We start from the raw sequence: 17,762 nt of genomic DNA on the forward strand, positions 1-17,762 counted from the left end.
AAATAATTATAATTCACTGTTGCAATTATATCAGAAAAATAAGTAGAGAATATTATACGTCTGCCATTTGCAACGAGTGGTTTCTCACTTCCGCTCGGCGTGCATTGTCCCGCTTCCTTCTTTACGCGTCATCTTATCCTTATTTTAAAGAAATCGTATAGTAGTGATCATGTATATTGGTTACTCAAAAATACTTTCCATTATTACTTTTAAATAATCAATTTTTTTTTTTTAGTATATATGATTTTTTAAATCATAAACATTTATCATAACATTATTTCTAAATTATAAATATATTCATTAATGTAATTTTTCATTAAATTATATTTTTTTCTATAATAATTTTTTTCTGTAAAGTAGAACTCCTTTACCTATATATATATATATATATATATATATATGTATAAATATATTCTAGAATAGAATTTATTTTTTTAGTTTTCAATGATATTGAGTAAACAATAAATATAATTTTTACTTTAATATATTTATATAATTCTTTATGATTTTTTCTTTAATATTTTTTTGATTTAATGTAAATACATATTTCATATTTAACATTAAAAAAAATTTTCAATATAACAAGCAATATTTTAATTAAATAATATTTTAAAGTGAATTTTTTTTTATATCTATTATATAAAAAATCATTTAAGATACAATCAACAAGTATATAAATGTTTAAATATATATATGTACATATTTTCATAAAATTCTATTTCTATAAAATATTGAATTTTTTAATATTAAAAGATAATTATGATAATGCATTAGTTATAATTTATCAATATAATCTATCAAATTATCTCTACTATTATTAAATCATAAAGTGAAAAAAATTTTTCAATTTTTTTGTATATATTATATATAATAATTCATCTTTTCTTCATAAGAATAAAAAGGTATGAGTAAATATAATAATTATTTATACAATAATACAATCATTAAAACTTTTTAAGTTCTTATGATGACTTGATCACTTCAATTGCATTATATCTATTGTATAAAATAATATTTATATTAATTTTTGCATTTCTCATTTTTCATTATTATATTTTTTTATTTACAGCATAAATAACATCTATTTTTCAAGAAAATTAGGTTATTAAAAATTTATTTAAAATTATGTTTTCTAAATATATTTGGTTATTGCCATTATTTGTATCTATTTTATTATATTCAAATGATTATTTGAATGATATTACATTTAATTTTATAAATAAATGGTTAAATATTACTAAAACTATTTATTCTAATCTTGATAGAAAATTAAATATAAAACCAAATTTAGATATAAATCAAAAAGTATTTACATCAAGTGAACTTAAGAAATATACAAATCTGGAAGATGGTTTATATATTTCTATATTAGGTCATGTTTTTGATGTCACAAAAGGTGCAAAACATTATGGTCCTGGTGCAACATATCATGCATTTACTGGTATAATCTATATTGAAACTGTATTTATCATTATATTTATAAATATGTATATCTATTATTACATATATTATTTATATATTTAGGACGTGATGCATCTTTAGCATTTATTACTGGAGAATTTAATGATAATAACTTAATAGATGATATTTCTTCGTTATCTATTCAGCAAGTCAAAGCATTAAATGATTGGGTTCAATTTTATAATAAAAATTATATTTATAAGGGTATTTAAATAAATTAAATATCTGTAGCAAATTAAAGAGTAAAATTAAAAAACTTCTTTTTTTATAGGAAAATTAAATGGTAAATATTATAATGAAGATGGTTCCCCAACTAAAGAATTTTATAATGTGCAAAAAATATTAATAGAGGCAAAAGAGAAGCAATTTGAAGAAGTACATAAAAAACAAATGTTTCCTCCATGTAATATAGAATGGAAACCAGATTCTGGAACAGTTGTATGGTGTACTAAAAAAAGGTAAATATAATAAAAATATATAAAAAATATTATTAATTAAAATTGATTTTTTTTTAGTGGCGGAATAGAAAGAAATTGGATTGGTGTTCCAAGAATGCTATTTGAATCTCCAAATTCTAAAGAATATAGATGTGCTTGTGTAAAACTTGATAGCAAAGAATATAAAGAATTCAAGGGTATGCTTAAAGAATATCCTCAATGTCCAAAATCTTCAATAAAATGTGCTGTGAAAACAAAAAACTAATAAAAAACAAAAGCATATCATAATTAATGACAACATAATTTTAATATTTATACTTTTATAATTCTATTTTCTTAATTCTGTAAATATTTATTTAATTTTATTGTTTTTTCTATTCTTTCTAAATAAAATTATAAGTAATTGTAAGTAATAATTTTTATATATTTTTATATAATACTGAAATATATTGTAAATAATTTATAATATAAAATATAGCAAATATATATGTATAAATATTTATATTTATAGGAAAAATATAATTATTGCATTTATTTTTTAAAATATATATAATTTTAAATAAACATTTGTTTTAAATAAATAATATTATTTTTTTTATATCTTCAGTCTTTTTTATTATATACGATTCAGAAATTTATAAAATTTTATATTATCTAGATTTATTCTATTTTTAACTAATATTTTATATTGATAAATGATAAAAAAAATAACATTTTATAATATATAAAATTGTTATGAGTAAATTAATAGTTATAATTAAATATGTATATAATAAAAAAGTATAAATTTATTATAATATAAAAAATTTTCAAAATTAATATTAATTCATCATGTATATTGATCCAAATAAAATGTTTTAATTATTTTAGTATAGTTATTCTAGTATATATGTTTTTTTTATAAATGTCATTTGGTTGTTTTTATTTTATCATAAAAGTATAAGTTTATATTAATTCATTGAATATAAAATATATTTTTTGTTTTCTTTAAGTTCTTTCATTATTCATTATTTCATTATTTCAATTTATAAATTGTTATTACTTATTAAGTATTTCTTTTTTGTATTATTTTCTAATTATTTTCTAATAATTATATAAACATAAAAATTTAAAAAATATTTTTATTAATAAATCATAAATTTACATTAAGAAAGAAAGATAATTTCTTTTAACACAATATTCTATTTTAATTATAAAAAATTTATAATACATTTTAGTATTTTTACACTTTCTCACTTTGGTCATTATCAATTTTTGTAGGTGATTCTCCTATAATACCACTCAATTTATCAAGCAACATCTGCATTGAAGCACATTTTCGTTTAAAATTAATTTTTGATCCAAATACTCTTTTAATTTTTGCTCTTCTCTTTTTCAATTTCTGATCAGTAGGTTTTTCTTGAAATTGTATCATTCGTTTATATCTCTTCACACTCATATATGTAATACATTCATTTGTACCATCTTTTTCTTCATAAATTGTTTCCAAATTATTTAACTTTCTTTTCAAATTTTTGTTTAAATAATATTCTTTACAATCAATTTCTTCTGTTTGTACTTTATTTTTTGTATTATTATCTTCCACTTCTGTATATGTTCTTTTTCTTGGTCTTAAACTGCATCTAATATGTATATATAAATTATTTAATAAAATTAAGATTTAGTTATGAAAAAAGATTACGTAATATTATAAATATTTTATACCTTCTATTAAGAATCTCATTAGATTCATCTTTAAGTATTCTTTTTTTGCATATCCTTTTGTTCTCTGAAGATGGTAAATTTGTAGTTACTGTGAGCATCTCTAAGCCTGCCATTACTGCAGGTAGATTAGTATCGATTGTATCATGTGTTTCTATTCTGTAAAATATGATAGTAATTTAATTTTTTAATAAAATATCTTATATTATTTTTATAAAAAAAATTTATATCATTAACAAGTAACTAATACTAAAATATATGTTCATAAAATATTAAATTATTGAAAGTTAAGAAAATAAACAAATATTTTACGTATAAGTTATTTTAATATATATAATATATTTTTATAAAAATAATATCTCTAGAAATAATTATTAATTCGAAAAACTTACATTGTTGCAGATTGTGTTTTGTCCATTTGTAAAATTTAAATACATATATATTTATGAATTACTTAATGATATTAATTACTTATAATCATAATTGATAATTAATTGAGATCATTAGGTAAAAAATTTTTAAAAGTATAACATATTTAGCATATCCATATATGCTCTAAATCTTTAATATTTGATGACTTTAATAAAGTTGTTAAGATCTAAATGAAGACGAAACATTCACGCTGTTTCCAAAATTTAAAATTAATACTATAAATTGTAACGGAATTTATGCATCATATATAGTTATTTATTATGACAGAAGAAAAATTAAAAATAACAACTTTTCGATAAAAACAATTACAAGCCACAAATTTTTAATACTTTACAATCATTGGTTAATATAACAGTTTTCACTACAATAATCTTATTTTACCAAACTTTAGCTCCAAGAACAACAGCGCTCTCTTAACTTAAACTTATAATTGTTACCAACCAATAACTAGATAGAAAAATTAACCATTTTGTTTCTATACGCATTTCTATACTATATACATGAAAATAGTGGTCTAAAGGCATTAAAATGTCAAAAATATTTACGTATAAAATTAAATTTGATAAAATATATAAATAAATATATATTGTTAAATAAAATAGTGGAAATATATAAATGAAAACATGAAGAAAGAAAAAACGGCCGATAATAGTCGACCATATAAATTATAAGTATCTTTTAGATTTTTATAATGTAAACAAAATTTATCAAATATATTTAAGATTTTAATAAACAAAGTTTCACGTAATTTTATACTTTTTCTATTTAATTTATTTCAATAATTTATTATAAAATATATCCGAAGAAATTTATTAACGTATTATTTAACTTTTATACTATGATATTAAGGTTATGTTTATAAAACTCTGTAGCTGCAATTTTTACAATTTTATGATATTAAGTTGTAATTTCTTTATAATAATAAAAAATTTATTTAATTTTTTATCTTGTTCATTAATTTTATTAATTATTATTTAATATTTCTTTTTATCATACGGCTCATCAAATATTGAGTCTCACAGGTATAAGTTTCCAAAGAAAGAGTATTATTGTAAGTAAAATAATTTCTAATTTTTGAAAAATTACTAATTTTTATTTTATAAAATATATTTTTTATGTGCAGGGATTTGTAGAATTAACAATTGTTCCACTTAAAGATACATTAAGACTTGTGAAATTAAATGCAAAACAATGTAGAATTTATAGAGTGTGTTTAAATGATACTTATGAAGCACCATTTCAATATTTTGATCCATTTTTAGATATTTGCCAAGGAGATGGCAAACAGTAAGTATTATGTAAATCAATATAAGTTCAATTTATATAAGTTCAATTATATAAATATAATAAATATTTAACTAAAACAGTATTGTTTATTTATATAACATTTTTTTCAGACGATCATTAGAATTTTTTTCAAATATGCATTTAGCTGCTGCACAAAGGGTTGATCCCGATAATAATGCAGGAGAATTAGTTGTACAAATTCCCCCAGATGCTGCACATTTAGTTGCTGAAGGTAGAAGTTTAAGAATTAGCATTGAATTCTCTTTAGAACAACCTCAAGGTGGAGTCCATTTTGTTGTACCAAATTGTGAAGGAACATTAGCAGAGGTGTTGTAAATTTATAATAATATAAAAAATTATTTTTATGTCAATTAAATTTGCAATTAAATATTTTTTTATAGAGAGGTGCTCATATGTATACATATAGTTATGAGAATTCTTCAAGATTATGGTTTCCATGTGTTGATAGTTTCGCAGAACCTTGTACTTGGAAATTAGAATTTACTGTAGATGATTCTATGACTGCTGTATCTTGTGGTGATCTTGTAGAAGTTGTATATACTCCAGATATGCGTAGAAAAACTTTTCATTATGTTCTTAATACACCAGCATGTGCACCAAATATTGCACTTGCAGTTGGGTAAGTTATTTGAATTTTATTTTAAAAAAAATAGAATTTTATGTTTATATAAATATATTAATATTATTACTTTTTTTTAGACCATTTGAAATATTTGTTGATCCATATATGCATGAAGTGACACATTTTTGTTTGCCACAATTACTACCATCTTTAAAAGTTTCTGCAAAATATATGCATGAAGCATTTGAATTTTATGAAGAAACATTGTCAAATAGATATCCTTATTCTTGTTATAAACAAGTTTTTGTAGATGAATTAGATGAAGATATAAATGCTTATGCTACTATGAGTATTTTAAAGTAAGAAATTTTATTAAATAATTTTAACAAAAAACAAATACAATGATATTATAAATTTAATATTTATTCATTTATTTATAGTACAAATTTGTTACATTCAACTGCAATTATTGATCAAGTCTATATTACAAAAAAAGCTATGGCACAAGCTGTTGCAGAACAATTTTTTGGTTGTTTTATATCCATGCAAAATTGGTCTGACACATGGTTACCTAAAGGTATTTCAACATACCTTACTGGTTTATATGCAAAAAAATGTTTTGGAAATAATGAATATAGAGAATGGATACAATCGGTACATAAAATTCTTCTTATTGATATATATTAAATGTAGTTACAGATACAGTTTTAATAAAAATTTATTGTTAACAATAATTCTAGGAATTGCAAGAAGTTGTAAAATATGAAGAACAATTTGGAGGTATAATATTAGATCCTTCTCAACCACCAGCTCCTTTACCAATTGCAGCGAATACACCAGCACCTACACCTAGAGCTCCAGATCCTGGATTTTATTTTCCAATAAGAAATTTACATACAATGTCTCCAAAGTATATTGAAGTGCTTCGTAAAAAAGCACATTTAGTTATTAGAATGTTAGAACATCGAATTGGGCAAGAATTACTTTTACAAGTATATTTCCACAAATATTATGTTATCTTTATCTTTATTTTAAATAAATTAAAATTTATTTTATTATTTTTCAGGTTTTTAACAAACAATTATCTCTTGCTGCCAATGCTGCACAACAAAAAATTGATTCAGGACTTTGGTCTCATATGTTAATTAGTACCAATGTATTTACAAAAGCAATTTTTACTGTAACTGGTAAAGATATGGCTGTTTTTATAGACCAGTGGGTTAGAACAGGTGGACATGCAAAATTTAGTTTAAGTTTTATATTTAATAGAAAAAGGTATTTATACAAATTAGAAAATTTTTAATAAACACGTTTTAAATTTATTTTAAATTTATAATGTTTTAAATAATATTTAATAATATAATATTTTAAATTATAATTGAAAATTAATTTAAATTAAATTAATTCTTTATTAATTTAAATCATATTACACAGAAATACTGTAGAATTAGAAATTCGACAAGAAACTACAAATCAAAGAGGAATTAGAAAATATGTCGGTCCACTTTTAGTTAATATTCAAGAATTAGATGGTACTTTTAAACATACTTTACAAATTGAAGGTACTGTGGCGAAAGCAGATATAACATGTCACAGTAAAAGTCGTAGAAATAAAAAGAAAAAAATTCCACTGTGTACAGGAGAAGAAGTAGATATGGATCTTTCTGCTATGGAGTAGGTACTATTTTAATGTGAAATTGTAATTTCTATGTTTAAAAATAAACTATTTTTTATTTTTTAAATTGTTTTAAATTGAAAAGATATATAATTGTATGAAAAATAATAAATTATATACTTTTTTTATAGTGATTCTCCTGTATTATGGATAAGATTAGATCCTGAAATGACACTTTTGCGTGCTGTTCAAGTTGAACAACCTGATTATCAATGGCAATATCAATTAAGACATGAAAGAGATGTTACAGCACAATTAGAAGCTATTGAAGCTTTACAGAATCACGCAACACCTGCTACACGATTGGCATTAACTGATACTATAGAAAATGAACATTGTTATTATAAAGTTAGATTACGAGCTGCACATTGTTTAACAAAGGTTATATATATACATTTTTAATATTTTAAAACTATTAATTTATATATATTTATTTATATCAATAATAATTATGTAGGTAGCTAATGCAATGGTTGCAACATGGGCAGGCCCACCAGCAATGTTAGCTATATTTCGAAAATTATTTGGATCGGCTTCGTGTAGACGAATAATTAAACAAAATAATTTTACAAATTTTCAACATTATTTTTTACAAAAAGTTTAATATTTTTTCAATACAAATTAATTATTAATATATATATTAACATATTATATTATATATTTTTATACATTTCTTTTTATGATTTTAGACTATACCAGTAGCAATGGCTGGTTTACGTAATGCTCATGGTATATGTCCACCAGAAGTTTTAGCTTTTTTAATGGATTTATTTAAATATAATGATAATAGTAAAAACAGATATTCAGATAATTATTATAGAGCTGCACTAATTGAGGCTCTTGGGGCTACTGTTACACCTGTAATTAGTGTGCAACAAGGGTATAATGAATATTGAAATAAAAAATCAATTATAATTTTATGATTATATATTAATATTTTTCTTTAGAACAGCTATTACTGCCGAATCTTTATCAGTTGATACTAGAGCTATATTAGAGGAAGTTACACGAAATTTAAATTTGGAAAAATTATTACCATGTTATAAATACACAGTCAGTGTTTCTTGTCTTAAAGTTATACGTATTTTACAAAAGTTTGGCCATCTTCCTAGCAATCCTCATCTTTTCAGAGCATATGCTGCATATGGACAATTTATCGGTAAATAAAATGTTTTATATTTAAAATATTTATACAATTATAATACAAACAAATATTTATATATTCTTATAATTATTGGTATAGATGTTAGAATTGCAGCTTTAGAAGCATTAGTTGATTTTACTAGAGTAGATGGCAAATGGGAAGATTTAGAATTTTTATTAGATATGATAGAAATGGATCCTCATCCTGGAGTACGACATAGATTAGTTAGGCTTATGGTTGAAAATCCACCATTTGAAAGAGCACATAAGCATCGTTTAGATCGTCCTGAATTGGTCGATCGTATATGGAATTTAATTAAGTATGTTCAATTTGAATTGTTATTTATTTTAATTTTCTTTATAATATAAACTTAGTATAAACTTTTACAGTGGTATGCTCTCTCATGATCCTAAAATTCGATGTGACTTAGTTGATTTATATTATACTTTGTATGGATCAAAACGACCATTTTGTCTTCCTATTCCTGAACTTGCTGCTATTACTAAACCAAGAAAAGGACCTTCAAGTCCAGAACAAGATGTAAATTATATATATCTAAAACTTTATATTTAACTTTATACAATTATAATATAAATTATTTTATTATTTTATTTATTTAATTTTAATTTTTCTGATTTTAGATTAAACCAAACATATCGCATATAAAACATGAATCATCAGTAATGGAAACTGAAAATTCAAGTGGAGTAGGTAAAAAAAAACTTTCTCCAAATACAGATATTCCAGGCCCTTCCAATTCAGTAGATTATACTCCAGAAATGAAGCGTCAAAAACTGGTAATATAATATAAAAATATAAAAATATTAGAAATATAGATAAAAATTTTAGAAAAAAATAAAATTAAAAAATATATAAAATTTAATGCTATTTTACAATTTTAAAATTATAATTATATTTGTTGAAAAGGATGATCGAACTCCTTCTGTAAACAGTGATGGAAAAGTCAAATCAGAATATTATAGTGATAATTCTGCATCATTACCGGGTATTATGGGAACGCCAGGACCAGTAGGTTTTGAACCAGGAATGTTCAAAAAAGAAGAAGAACATAAACAAAAAAGTGATTCTGTTAATAAGGTAAATTATTATAAATATAAATATATATATATCACATATATATTTACATTTATTTATATAATTTATTTTGTAGAATAAGAAAAAGAAAAAAGATAAAAAGAAACATAAGCATAAACATAAACATAAACATGACCATAAACATGGTAAAGATAAAGAGAAAAAGGAGAAAGACAAAGAAAAAGTTAAAGAGAAGGAGAAAGATAAAGAAAAAGATAAAACTAAAGATTCTTCAAATTTAAAAATCAAAGAAGAAACTTTAAGCTCAGCAAGTTCCAGTCTTAGTCCAGATGCAACAACTGTTACTAACGAATTTATTTTTCCATAATATAAATCATTTCATCATCAGTTTTCAAAACTAGCATTATTTATAATATAATTTTTATATAATTTAAGATACATTACATCATCAATCATTAAGATTAATCATCAGAAATTGTAAATACATTTATAAATATATTATACAAAAAATATTTTCATTTATTTTGTTAAATAAAATATTTAAGATAAAACTTTTTTTCTTACATATTGTATTTACTATGAATGATTTAACAATCTTTTTTTTTTATATTAAAGAATAATATTAAATTGGTTATTATATGTAGACATTAAAATAAAAAATGATTTAAATGAATTTATAAATGTAATAAAAAATATATTTAAATAAAAATTGTTATTTTATTTCATTTAAAATTAAAGAATAGTTTAAATAAAAATACAATTTGATAATAATAATATTTTAGTATGATAAAATTATTTAAATGAAATAATATTTTTTAATATTATATCGACACTAGAGACGCGCTCATATTTAAATACTTCTTGCGCCATACTAGGATGGCGTCTGTGGTGTTGCGGCAATTTCGAAGGGAATAGTGAGTTTTGAAAATTTTGACAACGACCTCGAGAATGGCAGATAATCAACAAAGTAGATTTGAAAAGTCTCTTGGTCTTTTAACGACTCGTTTTGTCACTTTATTACAGAAAGCAAAAGACGGCGTTCTTGATTTAAAAGTAGTAAGTATTTTCATAAGAATTCGTGTATAAAAACTTAACCTACTTGCTAGGTTAAGTTGTCGCGGGCGTACACGCCATTTCTAGCTTGCGGGAATTTTAAAATAAGTAATCAGTAAAATCAATATTTCAAATTCTTTTACAATATTTTTTTAATAAAGATTACTTCTTCATTGTAAATTATTTTTATTTAACATTATATAATCTATACTTTATAAATTTTTATATCTCAACGTGCTATCCTACATAACCTAAAAAATAGAATCTATAAGACGATTATATTTGATAACATATAATAATAAATTTATAATGTTGTAGGCGGCTGATATTTTAGAAGTTCGACAAAAAAGACGAATTTATGATATTACTAACGTACTTGAAGGTATTGGACTCATTGAAAAGAAAAGTAAAAACAGTATTCAATGGAAGTATGTTTATATTGTGTTTATTATTTATAAAATATTTTATATATTTTAAAATTCCTAATATCTCATAAGCTTACTTTTATATGTTTCATGTAATTTTTTAAATATATCATCAGAGGAGCAGGTCCAGGTTGTAACACTCAAGAAGTTGGTGAAAAATTAACTGACTTAAAAGATGAAATAAGGAAATTAGAAGATCATGAACAATTATTAGATAAACATACTCAATGGATTCAACAAAGTATAAAAAATATAGAAAATGATTTGATTAATAGAAAACATGCATATATTACTTATGAAGATGTTAAAGAAAATTTTACAGATGATTTTGTGTTAGGAATTCAAGCTCCTCCTGATACAGAATTAAGTGTGCCAACATATAACAAATATATAACAACACAGGTATTGATCTCAAAGAAATTTATATTTGAATAATTTTATTAAATAATGTAAAATAAATAAATTTTATATAATTTTATATAAATTTTATTGTATATTAGACATCTGAAGAAGATGATAAAGAAATAAATTATGAAATGTTCCTAAAAAGTACTTCAGGAGAAATTAAGGTATATATGATTCAACCAGAATTAGCTAAAACATATGATAGTAAAATATTAGAAATGAGATTACAAGAAGAAATGAAAGGTACAAAAAGAGGAAAAGAAGAAGAAGAAAAAAAGGAAGAAGCTAATGTTAAACCAAAAAGAAGAGTTGGAAGGTAAAAATAAATTTACATTTATAAAAAAAGTTTGCTCTATTCGCATCAAAAATAGTAAAACAATATTTTTGACTTGCAAAGAGCATAAACTAAAATGATCTTCATTGGGGTGAATAGATACCAAGCAAAAATCTATTCTTTTGGTGTAGATCTTACATTTATGATATATATCTGTTATGTATACTGTTTATCAAAATAAATTAATTAATAATTACAATTTAAGTACAAAGTTCATTCATTTTTAGGCCTCCAAAAGGAATCAGTAAACCTGATCCTGTTATATCTGATGAGGATGAAGAAGATGATGCAGAATTGATAGAGGCAAAAATAGTACTACGAGATGTTAGTACATCAGGTAAATATCATAAGATAAATATATCTATCATAAGATAAATATAATGGAGAATATTTTATTGAATTAAATATTATGATTTCAGATATTGCTCAAAAAGATTTAGAATTATTTGATCAAATTTATTCTGACAGTAAGTAAAAAGTTAATGATAATATTAAAATGAATAAATAATAATAAGTATTCATACAATTTCATAAATTTCACTTTCAGTTTATGGACCATTAGTAAGATTAAGTCCTCCACCTAGTGAGAAGGATTATCACTTTAATCTTAGTGAAAATGAAGGAATTTGTGACTTATTTGATATTACAGCAAAATGAGTAACAAGTTATATAGTTTAAATGATTGGATGGTTCACACTGTGCCAATAATGTGCAAAATTGCAAAAAAATTTGTTGACAATTTCTGAAGGCTGTTGTATGTATATAATTTTAAAGAATGGATATGGATAATGATCATTGAATATATGCAGTATTTTTTTATTAGTAGAAAATAAAAAAAAGAAAACAAATTATAGAAAAAAATGTTTATAACAATCACTTTTGTTGGATTTTTATTTAATTAAATGATAACATTTTGACAAATTCTATATAATTTCAATATGATTTCTAAATTTATTTACAAACTTTATCTTTATATGCTCACGAATTGTGTTTTTATTTATAGTGATTGCATATGAAAAAAAAAATCTATTAAAGAAGTAAATATTTTATCAATAATATGTTAGATTCAAATTAACATTGTTTTTATAATCTTTGTATATGTTTTATTAAAATGCGTAATCTTTTTTACATATTTGTTTAGATAAAAATTATTTGAGACAATATAAAATGTATATTATATATAATTATGTAAATTTGATTTTTTAAAAAATCTTTTATAAGATTTATTGTAAATGAGTACATATATTTGTACTCTTTTTATAATGCTCTTTTCATGTTATTTCATGTTTGTTACTGCATTCAATGACACTAATTAAGTTTGTGAATATTATAATTATTTAAGCAAAATAAATTTAAATGAAAAGAAGGTACAACTAAAAAGACCAAGAGAAAATCTATAATTTACTTTATAATAAAGTCATGTTTAAATGTTATTATATATGTCCCATATAATTATAGAAAATTTAATTTACCAATGTTTTATTTCTAATTTTTTCACATCCCTTTTTAAATTAAAAATAATTATAAATTATTCTTGATATTCACTTTTCATTTTAATTCTATTGAGGTCAACAATTTTGATTACATTGATTACACTTCGATTACACATTGATTACCGATGACATTTATTCATAAGATAATGCGTAATCATTTACATGATATATCAAAGTATCGGAAAAGTGAACTAGAAAGATACGAAATTACCAAGGACAGATAAGAATGGATCGACCAGTTTCGTCATCGTTAGTACTTTTGCGCGTGACAAATATAAGTTTGGTCTCAACGATTGCCAGTATGTGCATGTTTCCGTAGTAGTGAATCATTTCCAGATGTGTCAATCTTACAGAACTGTTGTTTTTCATAAATTCGCGGTACAGCGAGTTTCCTCGCGTCACATTCAAATAAACCGCGGTAATATTATCAACTTTTTGACATCTTATCAAAGAAAGGTACGATTCATGAGAAAAATAAATAAAAAAATAATTTGTGTATATATATATACATATATATATATATATATATATATATATATATTTTAAAACTATTATTATATTCTAAATTTCAATGATATTATTTTTGATAATTTATTAATATATTTAAAATAAATTAAATAATATAATTGTTGATGACAGTTTAATTGACAATTATTTTTACTATATTTTTTTAAATTTATATATATAGAAAAAACAACTTCTCTATTTCTGAAACATTGATTATACGCACTCTTTTGTTTGGCGCGTAGCATCATTCATTATGAATTGATTTGTCACGTGCCGTGACAAAGAAAACATGAAATTTATAAAATTCTTCGGAACAAACTAATATGAACATAAATTGCATAATGATGTAGTATATATGCTAACACAAATACATTCTAAATAATAGTAGTTTTAATTTTTTATTTAATTATTCAGGTTTAAAGTTTCATTTAATTTACCCATTATCGTTTCGATTTTATAATATATGTTTATAATTAAATTTGTTTAATAATAATGTTTATTAATAATTAAAATTGTTTATATTTCAGTGACCGTTGTGAAAATGCGTATTATTTTTATAAAAGTTCGCGAAGTATCGCAAAAGTATCCAATTGTAAGAGGAATGGCTTCTTATACTGTTATATGGCCGACAGGAAGTTTAATACAACAAAAACTAGCAGGATATGATGAATTAAATTATTTACAAGCCTTAAGATTTAGTTTATATGGTGGGTTTTTTGTAGCTCCAACACTATATTGTTGGTTAAGGTGCTCTTCATACTTTTGGCCAAAATCAGATCTGAAGTCTGCAATTACCAAAGTATATTAAAATTAACTAAATAATTACTATATGCCGATCATAATATTAATGGTTAATTATATTTATTTTATAGGCTTTAGTAGAACAAGTGACATATACACCAACTGCAATGTGCTGCTTCTTTTTTGGTATAAACTTACTTGAAATGAAACCAATAACTGAATGCATTGAAGAAGTTAAACATAAATTTTGGCCTACTTATAAAGTAAGTATTTATGATTAATATCATTAATATAAAATATGTAATCATTATAAATAATAAAAAAATTACAAATAATTATTATTTTTCAGATTGGTGTTTGTGTATGGCCTATTTTACAAACAGTCAACTTTTTTTTTATCCCAGAACATAATCGTGTAGTTTATGTAAGTTGTTGTAGTTTAATTTGGACATCTTTTCTTGCATATATGAAAGCATTAAATGCAAAAACAAGTCAAAATGATATAAAAGATGACAATAATTTCAAACACAAAGGTCACATTAAAATTCAATCTACTAATCAAGTAGAAGACAAAAATAAAAGAGTATCTATTATAAGATAAAAATATGTAGGAAAATTATTTAGCTCAATTAATCAATTTACATATATATATATATATATTTTATATAAATATGTATATATATATATATATATATATATAAGTATAAAAAATTATACTGAATAATAAGATCATTTATTTTTTTGTTCATCTACAGTATAAAATAAATTAAAAAATCTATATGATATATATAGTTGTAGATTATACATTTATATTGTAATAAATAAAATTAAAAATTTATAACAGTTCAAAATTAAGAAAGTATATAAGAATTGATTTTATTGTTAAATTTAACAAATGATATTTATTGTGATGTTATTAATAAATATTTGTTATTAATAAATAAAAATAAATAATAATTTTTAAATAATCATTATTTCATTAAAATAAAGATTTTACTTTAATTTTAAAATTATGTACTTTATTTTTGGAAAATTAAATTTTCTTATATTATCGATTCTTTTTTCAATCGATTATATTTATTTAGAAAATTCAATATGGCTACTTTAAAGGTTAGAAGTTTAAATCATCAAAAGCTGTCAAATACAAAGCAATATACTTAATAGTTATTGATAATAAAAAATATGTCATTTTCTATATATATTTTGAAAGTATACAGTATTAATCATGAGAAATAGTTATATTATATAAATATAAACGAAATACAATGACATGAGGTTATGATACAAGTTTAATTCATAGTGACTTGAAATATATTTTGATAATTTATTATTTTTTTAAATAATAAATATTGAAATATGGCTCGTTCTTCGGTATCAGCACAATGTGATTTAATTGCATCATATATGGATGGAGTTCATGTTAAAATTGCAGAAGCCTATAAACCTCCAAGAAAAATATGTTTACCAGCTGCATATAATAATAAGTTACCAGACATATCGAAATTAAGTTATGACTTCAATTTGGAAAAATCAGTACTTGAAAAGGTTGTGTAATATTTTAATTTGTAAGAGATATAAATTAAATTAAAAATAAATTATATTTTATAATGCATGTAAATTAATTCATCTTAACATAAAAAAACATTAGAATATATTTAATTCAAATATAATCTTCCATAATCATTAAAATAAATTAACTATAATTTGATTTATAGATGACAGAATGGCGTAATGTTAGACAAGCAAATAGCAAAGCACGGCATGCACGATTAGATGAGAAAAGAAAGAAACAAAAAAATGAATTTTCACCTCCACCACCACCTCCTTTGCCTGATATTACAAAGCCTATAAATGCACCTGTGCCTGAAACAACAATTCTTACTCCACAGCCTTTATCTCCACCTGCAAATGATCTTCAAGATCATATAAAAGTAAATGGTCTTGATTTTGCTGATTTTGATAATGATACAAGCAGTCCATTTGATAATTTGGAATTAAAAACAATTAATGAAATGGAAGAACTTGCTCAGGTTAATAAAATATCTTATATCATAACTAAGCAATAATAATAGATTTAATATTATAATATTTTTATAATTTAGGTATTACAACCTACATCTCAATGGATGCCATCAGCAAAATTAGAAAATTTGTTAAATGATTTAACAATTAATAATGAATCAAAGTCTCACATACAAGAAAAAAATGATGTCAAGAATGAAATAACTGATCAAGATGAAATTAATGAACAAGAAAATATGAAGCATCGTAGTGTATCTGCAATTGTACAAGAACTTCAAAGAGATTTAAAAAGACCTCATATGGAAGTAATAATATTTTTTTATGCAAATGATATATTAATAAATATATGATTTTAAGTTTTAAATTATTTATTAATTATTTCTATATTAGGATTGGAAGCCTTGGCCAAATTTAGAAAATCCTGACACTAGTAGTCATGATACATTAAAGCAAGAAAAAGTAATGGTAACAAATCAAGTTGCTCTTATGAATCTATTATTAGATTTGACAGAGGAAGATAAAAAATTGGCTCGGCATTTGAACGATATGGGATTTCCTTTATCGAGAGCTGCTCGTGCTATACGCGATTTAGGTGGTCAAGATAATAAAAAAATTGTAGAATACTTATTAGCTGTTCAAGCTTTAGAAGAAATGGGAATTTCTGGAGAAGATGCTGAGAAAGCTCTTGCCCTTACAGAATATAATCAAGAGAAAGCCAAAGTGTATTATGAAAATTTATGTATTTTAAGAGATTTAGGGTTTCCAGAAGAAAAGGCATCCGTTGCACTTTTAAAATGTAATATTGATCGCGATAGAGCTTTAGATTTTCTTATAACTTAAATTTAGAATTATATAAAAAATAATTGTTAAAATTTTTTACAAAAAGAATAAATTTACTTAACATGTAAAAAAATTTAAAATTAATTACAAAGAGAGACGTATCATTTTAAAGATAGCATCGTGATATGAATATTGTGATAAAAATTTAAAATACCAGCCAATGTAA

General features: G+C 22.4%; 6 protein-coding genes across 6 annotated transcripts; 5 read left to right on the forward strand and 1 right to left on the reverse strand.

Annotated features, from left to right (window-relative positions):
• The first annotated feature begins 142 nt into the window (after positions 1-142).
• Positions 143-2,479, forward strand: LOC107998090 (neuferricin). The gene is made up of 5 exons (XM_062072784.1): positions 143-902; positions 1,070-1,441; positions 1,525-1,665; positions 1,733-1,919; positions 1,977-2,479. The coding sequence occupies exons 2-5, from the start codon at positions 1,126-1,128 to the stop codon at positions 2,161-2,163; spliced, it is 831 nt and encodes a 276-aa protein (XP_061928768.1). The 5' UTR covers positions 143-902; positions 1,070-1,125; the 3' UTR covers positions 2,164-2,479.
• Positions 2,480-3,001: 522 nt separating this feature from the next.
• On the reverse strand, positions 3,002-4,472 carry LOC107998231 (uncharacterized). Its single transcript, XM_017057408.3, has 3 exons — positions 3,992-4,472; positions 3,603-3,758; positions 3,002-3,520 (listed from the first exon to the last, which is right to left on the reverse strand). Exons 1-3 carry the CDS (start codon positions 4,015-4,017, stop codon positions 3,121-3,123), a joined length of 582 nt encoding a protein of 193 aa, XP_016912897.1. The 5' UTR covers positions 4,018-4,472; the 3' UTR covers positions 3,002-3,120.
• Positions 4,473-4,515: 43 nt separating this feature from the next.
• LOC107998232 (transcription initiation factor TFIID subunit 2) lies at positions 4,516-10,485 on the forward strand. The gene is made up of 19 exons (XM_017057409.3): positions 4,516-4,698; positions 5,028-5,082; positions 5,155-5,318; positions 5,429-5,645; positions 5,720-5,958; positions 6,039-6,260; positions 6,342-6,555; positions 6,642-6,893; positions 6,968-7,176; positions 7,336-7,575; positions 7,708-7,957; positions 8,034-8,174; positions 8,266-8,456; positions 8,524-8,735; positions 8,820-9,039; positions 9,110-9,260; positions 9,362-9,517; positions 9,648-9,818; positions 9,892-10,485. Exons 1-19 carry the CDS (start codon positions 4,655-4,657, stop codon positions 10,141-10,143), a joined length of 3,600 nt encoding a protein of 1,199 aa, XP_016912898.2. The 5' UTR covers positions 4,516-4,654; the 3' UTR covers positions 10,144-10,485.
• A 153-nt stretch (positions 10,486-10,638) lies between these two features.
• On the forward strand, positions 10,639-13,464 carry LOC107998086 (transcription factor E2F4-like). Its single transcript, XM_017057107.3, has 7 exons — positions 10,639-10,832; positions 11,148-11,257; positions 11,371-11,656; positions 11,755-11,975; positions 12,221-12,330; positions 12,413-12,460; positions 12,541-13,464. The coding sequence occupies exons 1-7, from the start codon at positions 10,725-10,727 to the stop codon at positions 12,648-12,650; spliced, it is 993 nt and encodes a 330-aa protein (XP_016912596.2). The 5' UTR covers positions 10,639-10,724; the 3' UTR covers positions 12,651-13,464.
• Positions 12,848-15,744, forward strand: LOC107998065 (mpv17-like protein). The gene is made up of 4 exons (XM_028666908.2): positions 12,848-13,942; positions 14,521-14,792; positions 14,866-14,997; positions 15,084-15,744. Exons 2-4 carry the CDS (start codon positions 14,535-14,537, stop codon positions 15,333-15,335), a joined length of 642 nt encoding a protein of 213 aa, XP_028522709.1. The 5' UTR covers positions 12,848-13,942; positions 14,521-14,534; the 3' UTR covers positions 15,336-15,744.
• A 120-nt stretch (positions 15,745-15,864) lies between these two features.
• On the forward strand, positions 15,865-17,669 carry LOC107998238 (uncharacterized). Its single transcript, XM_017057420.3, has 4 exons — positions 15,865-16,279; positions 16,450-16,764; positions 16,837-17,061; positions 17,147-17,669. The coding sequence occupies exons 1-4, from the start codon at positions 16,091-16,093 to the stop codon at positions 17,594-17,596; spliced, it is 1,179 nt and encodes a 392-aa protein (XP_016912909.1). The 5' UTR covers positions 15,865-16,090; the 3' UTR covers positions 17,597-17,669.
• Positions 17,670-17,762: the final 93 nt, after the last annotated feature.

This window comes from Apis cerana, linkage group LG3 (genome assembly GCF_029169275.1).
Source record: "Apis cerana isolate GH-2021 linkage group LG3, AcerK_1.0, whole genome shotgun sequence".
Classification (NCBI taxonomy): Eukaryota; Metazoa; Arthropoda; class Insecta; order Hymenoptera; family Apidae; genus Apis; species Apis cerana.

Excerpts from the sequence above, each read along its gene's own strand:
- LOC107998090 (XM_062072784.1), top strand. The coding sequence starts at position 1,126 with ATGTTTTCTAAATATATTTGGTTATTGCCATTATTTGTATCTATTTTA. Across the intron at positions 1,442-1,524 it reads AACATATCATGCATTTACTG|GACGTGATGCATCTTTAGCA; the intron begins GTATAATCTATA and ends TTATATATTTAG. Across the intron at positions 1,666-1,732 it reads TAAAAATTATATTTATAAGG|GAAAATTAAATGGTAAATAT; the intron begins GTATTTAAATAA and ends CTTTTTTTATAG.
- LOC107998231 (XM_017057408.3), bottom strand. The coding sequence starts at position 4,017 with ATGGACAAAACACAATCTGCAACAAT. Across the intron at positions 3,759-3,991 it reads AAAACACAATCTGCAACAAT|AATAGAAACACATGATACAA; the intron begins GTAAGTTTTTCG and ends CATATTTTACAG. Across the intron at positions 3,521-3,602 it reads AATGAGATTCTTAATAGAAG|ATGCAGTTTAAGACCAAGAA; the intron begins GTATAAAATATT and ends TATACATATTAG.
- LOC107998232 (XM_017057409.3), top strand. The coding sequence starts at position 4,655 with ATGAAGAAAGAAAAAACGGCCGATAATAGTCGACCATATAAATT. Across the intron at positions 8,175-8,265 it reads AACATTATTTTTTACAAAAA|ACTATACCAGTAGCAATGGC; the intron begins GTTTAATATTTT and ends TTATGATTTTAG. Across the intron at positions 9,819-9,891 it reads AAAGTGATTCTGTTAATAAG|AATAAGAAAAAGAAAAAAGA; the intron begins GTAAATTATTAT and ends TTTATTTTGTAG.
- LOC107998086 (XM_017057107.3), top strand. The coding sequence starts at position 10,725 with ATGGCAGATAATCAACAAAGTAGATTTGAAAAGTCTCTTGGTCTTTTA. Across the intron at positions 10,833-11,147 it reads GCGTTCTTGATTTAAAAGTA|GCGGCTGATATTTTAGAAGT; the intron begins GTAAGTATTTTC and ends ATAATGTTGTAG. Across the intron at positions 11,976-12,220 it reads CCAAAAAGAAGAGTTGGAAG|GCCTCCAAAAGGAATCAGTA; the intron begins GTAAAAATAAAT and ends ATTCATTTTTAG.
- LOC107998065 (XM_028666908.2), top strand. The coding sequence starts at position 14,535 with ATGCGTATTATTTTTATAAAAGTTCGCGAAGTATCGCAAAAGTATCCA. Across the intron at positions 14,793-14,865 it reads TGAAGTCTGCAATTACCAAA|GCTTTAGTAGAACAAGTGAC; the intron begins GTATATTAAAAT and ends TTTATTTTATAG. Across the intron at positions 14,998-15,083 it reads AATTTTGGCCTACTTATAAA|ATTGGTGTTTGTGTATGGCC; the intron begins GTAAGTATTTAT and ends ATTATTTTTCAG.
- LOC107998238 (XM_017057420.3), top strand. The coding sequence starts at position 16,091 with ATGGCTCGTTCTTCGGTATCAGCACAATGTGATTTAATTGCATCATAT. Across the intron at positions 16,765-16,836 it reads AAATGGAAGAACTTGCTCAG|GTATTACAACCTACATCTCA; the intron begins GTTAATAAAATA and ends TTTATAATTTAG. Across the intron at positions 17,062-17,146 it reads TAAAAAGACCTCATATGGAA|GATTGGAAGCCTTGGCCAAA; the intron begins GTAATAATATTT and ends TTTCTATATTAG.